The 16,294-nt window shown below is 33.2% G+C and overlaps 2 protein-coding genes across 4 annotated transcripts; both read right to left on the bottom strand.

The window, feature by feature from the left end:
- Positions 1 to 747: 747 nt before the first annotated feature.
- Positions 748 to 8,586, bottom strand: LOC138304855 (putative universal stress protein SH1215). Of its 3 annotated transcripts, XR_011205644.1 has the most exons (5): positions 6,546 to 8,586; positions 5,924 to 6,004; positions 4,401 to 4,507; positions 2,242 to 2,554; positions 748 to 1,360 (listed from the first exon to the last, which is right to left on the bottom strand). XR_011205644.1 is itself a non-coding variant. In XM_069245182.1 (4 exons), the coding sequence occupies exons 1-4, from the start codon at positions 6,610 to 6,612 to the stop codon at positions 2,300 to 2,302; spliced, it is 510 nt and encodes a 169-aa protein (XP_069101283.1). In that variant the 5' UTR covers positions 6,613 to 8,586; the 3' UTR covers positions 2,097 to 2,299. The 3 variants fall into 3 exon arrangements, 2 of the variants coding, with proteins under 2 accessions (XP_069101283.1, XP_069101284.1); XM_069245182.1 differs by lacking the exon at positions 748 to 1,360 and having other exon boundaries at positions 2,097 to 2,554; XM_069245183.1 differs by lacking the exons at positions 748 to 1,360; positions 5,924 to 6,004 and having other exon boundaries at positions 2,097 to 2,554.
- Positions 8,587 to 8,677: 91 nt separating this feature from the next.
- LOC138304853 (universal stress protein Slr1101-like) lies at positions 8,678 to 12,380 on the bottom strand. Its single transcript, XM_069245181.1, has 4 exons — positions 12,222 to 12,380; positions 11,540 to 11,620; positions 10,061 to 10,167; positions 8,678 to 9,670 (listed from the first exon to the last, which is right to left on the bottom strand). Exons 1-4 carry the CDS (start codon positions 12,352 to 12,354, stop codon positions 9,443 to 9,445), a joined length of 549 nt encoding a protein of 182 aa, XP_069101282.1. The 5' UTR covers positions 12,355 to 12,380; the 3' UTR covers positions 8,678 to 9,442.
- Between the last annotated feature and the right edge of the window lie 3,914 nt (positions 12,381 to 16,294).

Genomic DNA, 16,294 nt, shown 5'->3' with positions numbered 1-16,294 from the left:
CGGGGTGGGTCACTTCGGTTCACACAAACCATGTGTCGACGATTTGGTGTCAAAGAGTTACCTAATACTGAACTTATTATTCGGACCGTGCACGCACATTTTTAATTCAGATTAAAGATAACAACTGTTCAGACACATGTATTCAAAGGGTTTACCGTGTAAAAAGGGCGGAGTCTCGTTCTACTTGGTCTTTGTCGCATATCTTTCCAATTTACTGAACAGTTGTTTATTTATCTTTGATTAACAAGAACATGTTATTCACTCTCAACCTCAGTTATGGTTAGAATTAAATAGATATCTAATTATTCTTAATTCATCACATTTGTTATAATTGAAGAATGTGCATAATGTTAATATGTGTGAATAATAATAGTATGTAATACTATCTTTATTGCTAATTATTTAGATGAAAGTCTGGGTTTCAATTATGACTACATAAATATTTTGTAATAAACATTTTATGTTGAGATGAAGTATTGAGTAAAAGCACTGAGGTTATAATCATAACAGCTTGTTGGAACAAACGGAACTATCAATGCAATTAAATATTGTTAGTGTGTAACTTATTGGGGTATAACCTTTAGGTATGAAATCTCTGAAAGTTTAACTCAGACACCAGAAGAACAATTACATATAAAGGATTTTACATGAGTGTTCAAGTGTAAGAAGTTTTTATTTTAGCGAGTCTTGGCGAGCAAAAATTTAAACTTCGAGACGAGTTTCATAAAATCTCATATGAAATTAACACAAATTTAAGATACTTTTTATCACATAACTACAAATACCTACATAACAAAGAATTTCACGTCAAAATGTATTCCGAAAATCCAGTAGAGTCCGCCATTTTGCCCGCCGTCATCGTAATTATGACGTCACGTCATTTTTACTGACGTCATTTTAATGTTTCTGTTTAATATCACAATGAATTTCCAGCCAATGTCAATCGCTCCAGGTCATATTACACTAGTGACATGTGCAAAAATATTACACGGGCGAAATCACTTGATATCAGGCGGATTATGCGATAAATATATTTAATACTCACTTTTTTGTGATATATTGATACCTTATATTAGGGCATAGTTGACATATGTTCTCATATCATTCTGTATTCCTCGACAGAGATGGCAACAGTCCCAAAGAGGAATACAACGAATACAGACATCATAAAAACGAACTCCATTACTGAAAATTGACAACAATGAAACTATTTAGATAAGTTAGAAGCCTTCTGAATGTGAATAAAAGAGACGAAGATCCAAGTGCTCCAGATTAGCTAGCGTCTCAGTAGCGTCTTAGTATGGAATTTCGGTGTTGTGAGATTGCCAGCAGCAGATCGTTTATGACTCCAATCAAAACACTGTTCCAGAATGCAAAAAAAAAGCATTATTATGTTAATTATGACGTCATAAAAACCATATTTGTGTTTTAATTTATACGGGCATTAATAGATGATGTTTTTAACGAGAATTCTCACAACGTATCAGAGGTCATTATCAACCCAGATTTATAATTACTCTCATATACCTCACTCAGAATGCTGTCTCGGTATCACTTTTACGTATTCATATTGTGTTCATTTGGTAATACTTTTTAAAACAAAACAAGACAGTTAGAGAATTTAGTATATACGATTAATGTAATATTATAATGTTATGATAACATATTTATTGTTTATATGATATTTGTAGTTGCAAAAAACAACAATGCATTACATATTTTCAGTAAGCTAAGCATGTTAAATATTCAAGCTTCCAAATAGTGTTTTCAAGACGATAAAGAGATATAAGCACAATGTTTAATTTACCAGTAACCGACAGAGAGGTTTTTGTAACAAATTGTATATGTAGTCAGTACAATATATTATGTAGCCATTACTACGTCACCGGATATGCATCGTCATTAAGTTATCATGAAATTGAAGCATGGAACATAATACTGGAATGTTCGAAACTTATAGCAAGCATTGAAAGAAAGAGGCGCACAAAAAGTACACACTAAAACAAGGTCGTAAAATTACAAAGCCCATTTTTTTCTGTCAAACAAATGTAATAAAATGTTTTCATTTACCAAATATTGAAACAATTTTGAAATTACAAAGCCCATTTTTTTCTGTCAAACAAATGTAATAAAATGTTTTCATTTACCAAATATTGAAACAATTTTGAAATTTTTTTTGTTAGCAATTGATGTAGTACTAATTGGTCATGGATATTTTCTATCTATTGATAAAAGCATTACATAGAGACAGCTGAATTGTTCAATATCGCGCGGGTTGTTGTCATGGTTAGGTCCTATATCAGCCTTCGTTGCTGTTTAAGGAGTGGATTGATCCTGCCACTGTCTCTACGTGTATATGTTTCGGGTGACGGCACACAGTCACGGGTACATGCGCGTGATGTAAAATATAGTCACTATGGCTACCCATAAGCGTTCTTCTCATTTTACTGTGACCTCTTGACCCACAAATGATTTGGTCAACATTCTCCTCGTTAGCTATTTTCATTACAATTTCTCCCGCCTTTCCGAGCTGTGTTCTCACCATCCCTTTCAGCTGCAACATAGAAGTATACCTATCCTAATTCTTGACGAAGTATATCAAAATGTGTTCAATATGGTCAACGCAGTTTGAGTACTTTTAAAAAACAATGGCGTTAGTTTTTTTAAAGTGGGTTGTAACAGTGGTATCCTTTTATAAATCTTAATTAAAAAATCTTAATAGTTCTTTAAAGATGCTCCACCGCCGACAGACCAAAAATGATATTCAGCGTTTGAACAATGATTGGTATTGAATCGTGTTTGTAATAGTCTAATTAACACAAAAAATAATATTAAATAATTTATTTTGCCTTTGGTACATGCGCATTCAGTAGTTCATTGCATATAGGATATAGTGGTACGGAATTTTTTCGGGATGCAATTAATTATTTTTCATATTTTTAACTTGAAGTAAAATTAGAAGCTCAAACTTTTCAATGGTGGTAATGGTGTAAAGTAAGTAACTTTTGTAACTGAAGAAAAATACTAAATCGTCTGTTCCTGTTTTTAATAGTGAAAAAATACCATTTGTCAGCGGTGGAGCATCTTTAACAATTCCCATTTGTAAACGACATAAAGTAATATCAAGTTTCCAGGAAATATATATTATTTTTATCAGTCTAAAGACAACAAAGATAACACTCATTTCTTTTCATAAAACACTAAAACTGATCATGAGAAATAAACTCCAAGATGTACACCTCTGAGAAATATTTTTTTGGAAATAGGAGTTCATACCATAGAAGAAAATGGAAGAAAATACATATGTCAGTGCTCTTTTTTTTTAACTTTTGTCATTCAAATATAATATTGGATTTTATGGGATTTTTGCCGTTTTGCCATATTCACGATAAATTACAGTCAAAGTTTCCTAATGTGATGTTCAATATGTATGAATGCTTGCAGTAAATATTTTCCTGTGGTCTTCTTTAAAAATATAGCAGCTATGATTAATAAGATTTTTTTTCGGAATAACAACATATGCAATATACCCTTCAATTTTTAGCTACAAAATGAGCATTTTCAGCCATTTTTACAAGATTCAATAACCCTTCATAGAAAAAATATTTTGGAATTACATATGTTTCTTGCAAATCAATAGGGAAATGGTTAAATACTTAAGAGTAAAAAAAGAAAGTGCTCAAATTAGCATTAAATGCAAAAATAAATTGACAAAAGTGTATCATTTCACACATTAATGCTTAATATTTTAATGACCACGAACCTAGTAAAGATTTATAACAGCAAAAAGTAACTCGATACAGCTAAAAATGCTGGCGCAGGGATGATTAAAATAAAAGCGATTTAAATAATAATGTGGTAAAAAAACTCTACTCAAAGTGAAAAAGAGACATTTTCAAAATTGTTGCCAAATGGGTAATTTATTAAAATCCACGTAAAAATATTCTAAGAAAAGAAATGTATTTTTTGGACAAAATTTGCAACTTACAACTTGCTACAGATATTGATAAACTTTATTTGACAAACTCCTAACATCCTTTATCTTTGTTAAAACGAGACTTCGACGGGACTGAAACCTCAGAGGTGTGGATTCTTAATGCCCATTTTCATGTTGACTGATCATGTGTCAATTGTGATGGCAGATTCGTTCAATGTTAAAAACCTCTCATAACTGATCTTACATATTTACTTGAGGTATAACGCTAAATATCATAAAAATAGGTAGGTTATACGTATCGTCTTAATGGTCATTACTAATCGGTGTAACCTGACGTGATAACAGGTTTGTATAGTTGCATGATACTTTTTCTGTCGCTACTTTGTTTTTGGTTCAAGGAAGTGTAGGGGGCAACTGACAATTAGCTTTTATATTATCATATGTGTATGTAATGATAACACACCCCTGTGGATTCCAGCTTTTTCGTTAAGTTTTCAACCAATATCTTGTGTTCATCTGCTTCTTCATCCAGTATAGTACACAGAGACTGTATGTCAGCACTTCCGAGGGCTGCAGTATAAAATACGAATAACAAAATCAACAGCCACCACAAGAAAGGCTTAGGATAAACACATGCTAAATGTCTTCAGCTTAATTCTACTAAATGTTGTCAGGTTAATTTCACCGATGTGAGCTTGGCGTGAAATTAACAGAAAATCTACTTTCAAATTCGTGAATTCCAGGTAAGATTTGCCTACAAAACCTTCATGTGAAATCAAGTTACCTGAAATCCATGTCAAATTAATTTCACTTAAAGTGAACAGTCGGGCAAGGAAGGCTAAAGTCGGTAAAAATGGTGTGAATGTATCCAGTATAATTTCTTATGAAATGGAAAAATAAAATCTCTCGTCAAAATCTGTCTGCGTACGAAGAAATAAATTTAAAGTATGGAAATTCTAAAACGTCCTCCCGGCTCACTATGTCCGTGGTTACATTTCCACGCAGCCTCGCTTTCAATGCTTTCAACTTTTCTTACTTTAATGGTCAGAACTGGGAAACTAAGCAGAACTTGGCCGTCGTATTAATATGTGAAACTTTTGGAAGGCCAATGAACGCATTTAGACTGGTTTTCTTTGCCCGACTATTCACTTTAAACTTGACCTGAAGACATCTTTGTGTGGAATTCAAGCCAATTTGGTGTCAATTTGAGTTTTTAATTTGATACGTAATTACATAAAGACATTTTGCCTGTGTACGTCATGGATGAACATGATTCATATTTTGGTCATTCCCTCTGTAAGACCAATAAAGTCTGAATATCAACACTATGTAAAGTGTAACTACGAACGTATCCCTAAACCGTACTGCAGCACTAGAAAATCGTTTATTGTTAATGTGACTTGGTAACAGATCTATTCATCTGTTCCGCATCACCAATATGATGCGCAAGTCCACATAGCCCACTTCCGGTAAATCTTACTAATGATATATGTCTATGTTTGGCATTAAGATTAGTGATAAAAGTCAATTTACCCCGTGTCAATAAATTCCACATTAATTTTAATGTCTTGTTTACATGGGTACGGATTTTAACCGTTTGTCACAATGTCACCTTGTAATATAACACCATAAGGGTAATACTAAATGTATGCTGAGATAAACTACTTTCAAAAATTAAAGAAAATCACGTTGAACGGTATTTGGTCCATTTGAATGATCACTCAGACCTTAAATTAGTTCTAAGGGAGACAATCCACACTGAATACTATTTTATAATACCATTCATGAGAACCGTCGTCTGTCTTGTACCAGATGAGAGGGAGACAACCCTCAGTGATTATAGAACAAAACCAAATAAACTAAACTCTAGTAACTGTTTAGGTTACTAATCATTTCATATGATAAAAGCCTAAACAAATTAAATGGTATTGTAATGACTTTAGTGAATTATCTCTAAATAAAGGTGTTTATTCTAAATGTGCTTACCGTTGTTCAGGCCATTGTGACGTTCTAGTGCACTGACAATCACGAGCTGATCAGTTGATCTCATCAGGTTGTTTACGTACCCTGGAAATTACCAGATAAACAATAATCATGGCCCTAGTTATACTTGTTGTTACTTTGCAAGAAATGGGCATTGATAGGCTGATGACTGAAAATTGTTGGAGATATCGCAGAAAAGTATACAGAATAAAAGGGTGTTGAAATGTTGAGTTTTCGAAAGGATTAGGAAGCAGATTTTGTTATCGTCCTTGTCCATATTTACATTACTCTAATAATGCAATGTTTTATATATCTTTCTGGTCAACGTTGTATATTAAGTCAATTTTCAAATTGACCCAATTAAGCCATTATACATGTACATTAAGAGATGATTAATTAAGACAATTTAAGTTGAAATCAAATTTTGAAAACACCACTTCATGGCACCTTTATAATGTTTGTTTGCAGCAAATTCTTACTTCGTTATTAATGTTTATCGTCATCATTTATTAAATATGGAGTGTGAAGACATCCAGCTGTATAAATCCACCACGTGTAAGATACATGATAGACTTGTGTCCAGCTTTATATGATAACAAGTTACCTTAAAAATAAAATCACTTACACTCGAATGCAAACTCGGAGTGGTAGCTGCCATCCATGGCCAACAGTATTTTCCTGGGCTTGGACATCGCTGACCACTGTCTTGACCACTGTATATTAGACCTGTCTCAGAGACCTGCTCACTCTCCCGACCTTTTCGTGCTTACTAGGCCAGTAGGCTTGTATAGATAGTCTATCACAACTATATCAGGTGGATGATATCGTGATACCTGTTCTAGACTTACCAAGGTCAATGGCATCGCGATAACAGTTCCGAACCATCAAATAGCTCTGCTGTTATGAAGTTGTAATTCAACTTTAAAGGAGTAGAGAGAAACAAACATTCAACTTTTTATTTTAAAAAAAATATCCAAACAAAAATACAATAACAAAGTAACAACAATAGGGAACCGATTGGAAAAAACAAAAGGTAAAATCCGCTTTGTGCACACCTTTTTAGTCTGTGTCCTTGACATATGTATCAATGTAAGTAATTGTGCCGTATGTCAGAGAAAAAGGGCAATGTGTAATTATTTTAATGCATACAATATTGATCATCAATCATTGGATAAATCGTTTAAAGTCAATATAGGCTTAAAGTGTTAATACATTAATCTAGTCATTAACAAAAACTACTTTGTTTGCATTGTATTTTGACTTGTGTGCGCAGTAATAGAAATGTATTCATAGAAAATCGAAAGGAAATGACTTTCATGGAATTGTGAAAATCTGCCTATGTTTTCCCTATTGTTGGATAGCAATCTTCAATCTTTTATTTCTATTCGCATTTAAATGACATGTTTACGTCCATTAGTAGTATGTGGCGTCCAGATTAAAAATCACTTTTCATTAACTATCTTTAACGATTTTTATTTACAAAATGTCAAAGCACTGTGGTTTTCAAGTAATCGACGTAATAGGGTTGCACTTAAAAATCTATTCACCGTTCTCAAAATTCAAAGTCCTTCGGGCTGGTGGATGGATACATGTAAGTACGAGATCAAAGTATAACAATCTCCAATGTCGATACCATCTCTGAGTATGTTTGGGGCAACGTTTTAAAAACAATAGATGTAAGCTTGCTAAAATGTACCTTAATATATTTAATAAGGAAGCTTTGCACGTTTTACTGTAGTTTCAAGTCCCTTACTGTAAACGTACTTTTTAGAGCGGTAGTGTTATTTTGCCGCTGTCTTTGAAGCGCTAATACATATACAGCGCTGAATTTTTAAAAGAGTATTTCCGGTAAGGAATAACGCATTACCGTAATTTATATCTGCGCTAATAAATCTTTCACAGTTTTTTTTTCACATTTGCACACGAAATTGACAGCGCTAAAATAAATATGTTTACAGTAATTTTGTTGAATTGTGTAAAAAGTATGAAGTGCAATTTCAAGCACTACAAGGTACGTAATCTATCCTCTTATTGTATGCTGTTTGGTTGTTTTTAGTTTTGGGGTTATCTAAAAAGAAAAAAAATCTTGTCATAGACTTTATTGCTAGGTTGGATTTTCTCGATTGCAGTAGAGATAAAAATGAATAAATACATTAAATAGAGTTTGTCATAATCCGAACGCTAAGATTAAATCCTTAATCGAGAAAATCGAATATGTTTCTATTTACAGTGTTGTGCCTTTTTTCGCAGACGTTTTCACCAGTAGTTAAGAAGATTATACAATTTAGTGAGAGAAAGTAAAATGAACTTCAGTAAAAGCATTTCTTCCACTTACTATTTTGCTGAATTATTTTGCCACAACATTAATGAAGTTAATCGTCGGCAAAGTCCTATGACGTCACCCAATCTGATTAAAATTAAACTTGCAATTCTAATTTTAATTATATTGTGACGTCACTTTAATGCATCTCCCAGTACATACCTGTTTGCTACTCTGCTGTATCACTGCAGCACTGATCGAGATGACAAACACACCTGCCGTTGGTTTGTTATACTGATGACAGCGAAGTAAGAACATAAGCAGAATAAAGAACGCAATGCCCTCGTATCTTCCAAGATATAAAGCCTATAACATTGTGTATATACAGTAGATTGCCTTCTTTGTTTCAGAATTTAATTAAGCAATGACGGCACTATTTCGTGAGAATCTTAAGAAAAAATAAGCTATGTTATAAAAAAAAATAAAAAAATCAGCAATGGTTTCTGTGATAACTTTTAATGTAAAAAAATCTGATTAACAAGGTAAGTAGGAGTGACCTGAGAGGATACAATGTCCCTATGTGTTACATAAGGTAGTATCCAATACAGGTGCCAGAACACATGTAAAGCAGGAAAGCCGTGTATATTTACTTCAACATACAACTAAAACATCAAAGTGATGATACGTATGGTACATACTAATAAAAACGTTTCATCCACACGATTGTGTATGATCGATAGCTCAGTTAAATAAGTAATACACTCACAACGCTAATGGACACATTACATATCAACATAATATAACGTTTATAAACTTTATTGAAATTTCATAATTACTACTTTTTGGTTTCAAGGGATTCATTATCCACATATGACGCAACTCTTTGTGATTGGGGGATCAATATCCACAAACAGAAGAACAAATGCTGGTGATTTCTTTTGCTTCTTTATAGAGGTAAAAGTATTGTGAAGACATTCAGTGTTATCTAATTTATTCCTTACTTCATGAAAAATGTAGAAAACAATTTGGTCTCGCTTCTTCTCAGGATTGCTATGTAATATTGATATCTGAATAGGAATGTAAACATAATCATTTGATGATCATATCATACAGCGAGACAATAATATTCTTAACATTTTCCCGACATAACCTGCAAAGTTACTGGCATTTGACCTCCCTGATTTACATAAGCACGTGTATAACAAAGTTGAAATGACTGCCCTATATATAACGGGACGCGTTCCATTGTTCTACACACTCCACTAATTATGGTGTCCATGGTGATGGTGATGGTGGTCTTTGTGACGAGCTACCAGGACGGGGACATGCGCATGATGAATGACGTAATCACTGACGCTGCCAATGAATGTCCGTCTGATAGTACCCATGCCCCTGGTGCCCGTGACAATCAGAGACACTCCTTCTTCCTTAGCTGTTTTACAGATCACCTCTCCCGGCTGTCCTCCAACGCTTTTTACTTTACCACCAATCTGTAGACAAAAATAGTTCGTTTGTTATACATGACAAATGTCTACTTCCTTATTCTGTTTCATAAATTGATTGACTTGTCCGTCCTTCGTTGGTTGCAAAAACCCAGTATATTCAAAATATAACATAAATGTACCTATTCCTCATATATAAGTCTAGGAATGACATTTCCATATATATATATTCATGGAAAAGGACATAACTCTCAAATTTATCCTAAATATGTATATAAATGCCACAAGGTCGCAATATTTAAAGGAAGAACATATTATATAAGTTACAGATGTGAGCGGTCAAGAAATATACTGCAAAATGACACAAACATAAGCATAATCGAACATTAAACATAAATCCGTATTCATCATCAGATACAAGACAACACTGATACGTACACCTTTAGCCTTAAGCTTTTCACCGAGTTTTTCCAGAAACTCGTGGTTTCGTTTTTCCTCCTCCTTCCACATGTCTGTTAGTACGCTCACATCAGCCATCACCATCGCTGTGAATAGATATGGGTCTATGTAAGTAAGTCGTGTGGAGAGATGCATGTCTGGGTATCAACATGGGGTTTGTTTTATTGAGTAAGCAGAATTCATCGAGTGAGGGACATACATGTGTATTTGTCAGCGCATTAATTGGTTTGTCATATACATGTACGTTTGTGTGGAATTTGTATGAGCAGATAAAATTGGGAAGTTATATCAAAATCAATGACCAGATTTTGCAATAACTAGTGTTCAGAATAATGTGATGGGACTCTTAATTTGGTTTGATATTTACAATGAATTCGGCACTTGTGATTTTCAATGTCCTTGAGATTACATTAAAGACAATATCATTGCACACTAGTAACAGGTTTTATGACATACAACGACTTACTGACCGCGATATTAATTTCTAAATGATTCCAGAGATACAGGCCAAGAATGAAAAGATATAATGTTATAGTCGACACCATGGTGTTAAGAATCGTATGTTTTTACTGCTCCATTAAGGTTTTCTGAACACTCATTGGTTCCTGCTTCAGTTGCTACCACTCTAACTTTCATTTGATAAGTAGAACGTGGCCTAGATTAAGTTTATTCGTGTCTTCTTCTTGAGCACTTGTTTTGTTTTTGTTTTTCTACCCATTAATCATAGAGACAGAACTTCAGTATAACAATATTTGTATATCAATTTAAACATTAAAGTTTTGTATTGACGGTTAACCATTGGAATCTGACGTTCTGTCAATGATATATAGCATGTACATACAAAAGTAACCCTATATACTATAAAAAGATGGATTTTTATATGTCTATGTCATATATTACAAACAATTGTCAACCTCCTGTGGTTAATACTATGTTGTCCGAAGTATATAATTGAATGAGAGTTGATAATTTGGCTTATCTAATGTATAATCATGTTTTAAGCTTGTGAAGTGGCATTTTGATGTATATTATTCAGGTCAGATACATTTTGCCATAACTAATGTAAAGCTTTGGACCTGTCGAATCTATGAATATGAATATTTTGCCATTTAGTTTAGATCTTTGTCATGATCCTAGCTTTCTCGTCCCTTACTCATCACTCTACCGTCCTACATGAATCAATAGCATATGTAATGATGGCGAGTCATTTATTCTGTAACATGTGTTTGTAGGACTTGAATGTAGATGCCTATTACGTCAGCTTTAAAATGAATACCTCAAAAATGTACCATTACTGACATTGAAAAGGAACGTTACCACTAACAGTTAATATTTTAATCATTTTTAACAAAGAGCGTATTCTAAATTCCATAAGCATGCGAGTTGTAGTACAATGAACTATAACACGAAAGAAGAAATTATCATTGGTTGTGTTAAGCTAACCATACTAATACGTACGTGATGCTACAACATTGTGGTACTCGGGTATGTGCAGCAGAATAACCTTGTCATTTTTCTTGTGGATATTTTCCATGTACCCTGGAAAATATAAAGAGGCAAACGTGTTAGCATGGAGATGCATCACAACAATGCTTCTGACAATAAAAGCAGGACATTAAGAATCGATAATGCGACACAAGAATATAAAAGGTGGACTAATTATGACCGAACTGAAACACAAATCCTTCACCTATATTATACATATATTATTTCAACTCATGCCTTGTGGTAAAGTGGTAAAACAAATATCTAAATCGTGTACATTAAATACTTGGGTTTAGGATGTCAGCAGAGTTCACAGCAAGTCAACGAACCCTTGATATGGACTTCGTACAAGTGTAGATCAGCCATTCATATCACGCACCGCTTAATTAAATGATATAACTTCAATGTCAGTAGAATAACGCATGTAACTCTAAATGAATATGTAGTGAACATCACGACAGGTTCATAAATAAGGAGACGCGATGAACACTTGATATGGTGATAAACGCCTGCATGTTTACAGTGAGCTAGATCTGTACTTCTACACAGTACTCTCCTGCCTATAGGCCTACTACTCAATTCATGTAAACCTTAATTTAATAAGAATAATAAAAATCTAGTCAGCAGTAGATGTAGTCTGGAATCATATACTTACAATCAAATGCATAGTTTGAGTAATCGCTGCCATCCTGAGCGATCAGAACGGTTCTCTCTTCTTCTGTGGCCGCCATTGTGTTTAAAGCGTCTAGCCTGTAGTAGTAGTCAGCTGATAATGGAGAGCTGTACATGTGTGCCACACCCCCGTCCGTATAATGTTAGAGTCGGACAGGACTGACAAATTACGGATGTGTTATCACGACTCTCTATTCAAATCACATTCAAGAGTTCAATATCTCGTCTACCTCAAGGTAAAGCAAACACTTATATAAAATATTGTATATATTGTACATGTTGTTTTTCATGTTTTAAACACGAAAAAATGGAATGTCAGAAGGTAAAAAATAAATTTGTTTCAACAAATAATGCCTAGCCAGTTGCATAAATAGTTGTAATTTACACAAAAATTTCGTTGCAAAGAATTTATATAGAATATGTAATTTGTAATATATTAACATCAGGGCGAATTGCATTAATTCATACATGCATATATATCTCCATAAGAAATGTAATTGAATAACATATAACGACATAATTGAAAAGCGTTAACCGCGAGTATGTATGAAGATTTAATATAATGCTCATAACATTTTCGACAGCACGAAATTATTAGGTTTTTCCATACCAATAGCACGATTGTTATGGTTGTAAAAGCAATTATTGAGAAAGTCGAAAGTATTTTTTTCAATTGTGTATTTTTTCATAAGTCTAATTCCAGTTATGTATTTTTTCATAAGTCAATTTCTTTTGAAATTACTGAATGTAATCCGTTTATGTATTAGGTGGCCATGCAAAGAGAATTATAATGGACTTGAAAAATAATAAATATCGATAAAGTAATACATCCATTAATAAAACATATTAAAACATTGGTTAACCCATTCTATTATATTACATTCTATTGTATATTACAGGTTACTATTACTGTCGCAATATAATACCTAGATAATATCATAGCAAAACTGAAGGCTCTAAGTACGGCAACAGACGAGGCAGGTAGTTTCGAGAATTCAAGACTTAGAAGTTGGGCGCCGCTAGGTGTGATCTTCTAAGGAAGTCTCTGCAGACCTGTGCTTTTTTTTAAAATTCCTTCAGTTGTATTATGACATAGCCCAGAGATGGTTATATTGACAGTGATAGTAATATCGAGAATGACTACAGATACAATCTTTGTCTAGTACCGTGTCAAAGATGAGTCAACAATGTTTAATTTTCCCTGGTATAATAATTTGTATTTTATTTTACAAAATATCATTTGTTTTATGCATCATTAAAACGTGTGACGTTATTTCCTTTTTTATTGCTACAAAGATGTTAAAAATTTCTAGCACGCACAATTTACCCCAAAAAATACACAAAGGAAAAGTATATCAAAATTACGCGTGAAAAGAGTAATCAGTGAGTTCGTCAAATGGGAAGGTTCGATCCATATCTCAGATAATGTAAAATCAGTAATTTTAAAAAAGTGAAAACAATAGAACATACATATATAGGAAAATATACACTGTGTGTTGTTGACTCACTTTTGTCACAGCATTGCCTTAGAACCACCGATAAAAACCAACTCGAGCCACAGAGACATACATGACAAGTAGTAACAGTGTAGTTATGTTCTATCCTACAATCCGTTGACCAAGCTTAGACTATGCGTTTTATGACTGTAGGTTAAAAAGAGACTAAAACATACTTCTGTATGCTATAATATAACTGGAGGAAACAACGGCAAATCTACCCCAACTATGCTTATAGACCATAAGAATTCTGATGGGTCTACTAAAATGGCTACCATCGTTCAGAAAGTCGATAGCTTTTTATATATAATAAGCAGTCGCCGTCTCCCATCAAAGCCACGAGAGCGATAGGAGCCCTAGAAATTCGGGTCAGCCAAGACATATAAACAATGAAGGTTGGGGATGATGCGAAGAATAAAATGGAAATAAGACAAAGTGAATTTAGATTCATCATGCAAGGTGTAAGTCATAAATAGACAAGAAAGTGTCGTAAGAAAGTGTAAAACAGTATCGTTTTTCATGGGAACATTATATCGGGTTATTGTCCTTGAAAACAGACCATATCATGCCATCAATAAGCCTTGTGTGCAGTGACGAGGGATATTGATGATATCCTATTATTTCTTAGTGACAAATGGAGTTAATCTTTCTAGACTCTGTGTTGTGCTATGTTTATAATTCAAATGTATTCCATCATTGTCCTTGTTATATAATAAACATTACCATTGTTATGTTGTGACGCTATACTACAATATATTAAATTTAATTTAAAAAATATATATTTCTGTTATTACAAGTTACAAGATACATGTAGTAATTTTAATAACCGATATTTACATGTGAGTATAACTACATAGTATATGTATTATGCAGTATGTGTGTTTGTAATATAAGCAAATGATGAACATGTTGCGGAAAACATTTTCTTTTTTACTGATATAATTATCCACTTAAATCTTTAGTGTATCACTGTATGAAAGTGATGAATAGGAGAGTGACCATAGTTTCTTTCTTTATTAATATCATTTTTATTTCTGTTAACTCTTCATTATTGGAGGAAATAAAAGAATTAATAATAATTGTATAATAGTGTTAAAGTGAATAGTCGGGCAAAGAAAACCAGTCTAAATGCGTTCTTTGGCCTTCCAAAAGTTTTCACATATTAATACGACGGTCAAGTTCTGCTTAGTTTCCCAGTTCTGACCATTAAAGTAAAGAAAAGTTGAAAGCATTGAAAGCGAGGCTGCGTGAAAATGTAACCACGGACATAGTGAGCCGGGAGGACGTTTTAGAATTTCCATACTTTAAATTAATTTCTTCGTACGCAGACAGATTTTGACGAGAGATTTTATTTTTCCATTTCATAAGAAATTATACTGGATACATTCACACCATTTTCACCGACTTTAGCCATCCTTGCCCGACTGTTCACTTTAACACTTGTTGCTAAAATTTAATATAGTGATGCATTTCATACATAACGTTGCATTCCTTGTGAACGAGAAAAAACAGATAGAAAACCAAAACCCATAGTCAAAGAGTAGATCATAGCAACTTTTAATCGTAAATTAATAGACATATATTTATATTTAACAGACCCATAATTCCGTATTTCTATATTTTAGAATATCAAAAAGTATACGACAATCTCAAATTGTAATTCAATCGAAATATTTTCTTTCTAAAATATTGCAAATCACTTCTGCTAGAAACATTGTTGGATGTTTGCATTATTTCTTAAAGATAGTGTATGCTACAAATCAGGGTATATCTTAATAAGGAATTCTGTTGCTGTAACCTTCTTTTCGCATACATGTATTTTTTTCAGTTAGTGATATTAATAAATTTTTCGGATATATGAAGATCAGGAAAACATCTTAACTGACATCAAAATGGTCTACAATCTGACATCAATTTCACCTCATCACGACCAACTAACAATAAAATATTTTGGTGGAAGGAACAGGAAATTACCCCAAACTGAACATTTTATCACTTGGTGAATGTATTTGCATATCAAGTACAATCATTCTGTCGTTCTCTGTTATAAAGTTTTGCGGGGACAACATTTCGCGATTTGATACTTTTTCGCATTTGTCAATTAATACCAATAATACAATATATAGGTTACTTTAATTGTAATATTTTCCATTTCATTATGGGGTATATATAAGTAATAAGTATATAGGTTATCAAAACACGACCACCAATACAGCAAACGTTAACCCCCTCGAACAAAAGCACATATACAGTCATTTTCGATACTCCGGGGGTTACTATCACTGACGTTATATCAACTGATATAACGTTAGTGATAGTAACCCCCGCAGAATGCTACATTTAACACTGCTAAAAAAATACAAAACGCCGACAAATCAATTATATATTTTATATGTATATGCCCACTTAATATCGCTATTGACTACTACATATGAACGTCTATACTAAATTTACTTGTATACATATACATATATATGTAGATATGCCTTGTATCCAGCTTATGTTGTTTTTGGAGGATGTCAGTTGTTGGCAACTGCTCAACCTACCATGAGTATGATGT

The sequence above is a fragment of the Argopecten irradians genome, chromosome 12 (genome assembly GCF_041381155.1).
Source record: "Argopecten irradians isolate NY chromosome 12, Ai_NY, whole genome shotgun sequence".
Lineage (NCBI taxonomy): Eukaryota > Metazoa > Mollusca > Bivalvia > Pectinida > Pectinidae > Argopecten > Argopecten irradians.
The sequence above is the reverse complement of the archived record's forward strand: the minus strand, read 5'-3'. Positions and strand labels throughout refer to the sequence as shown.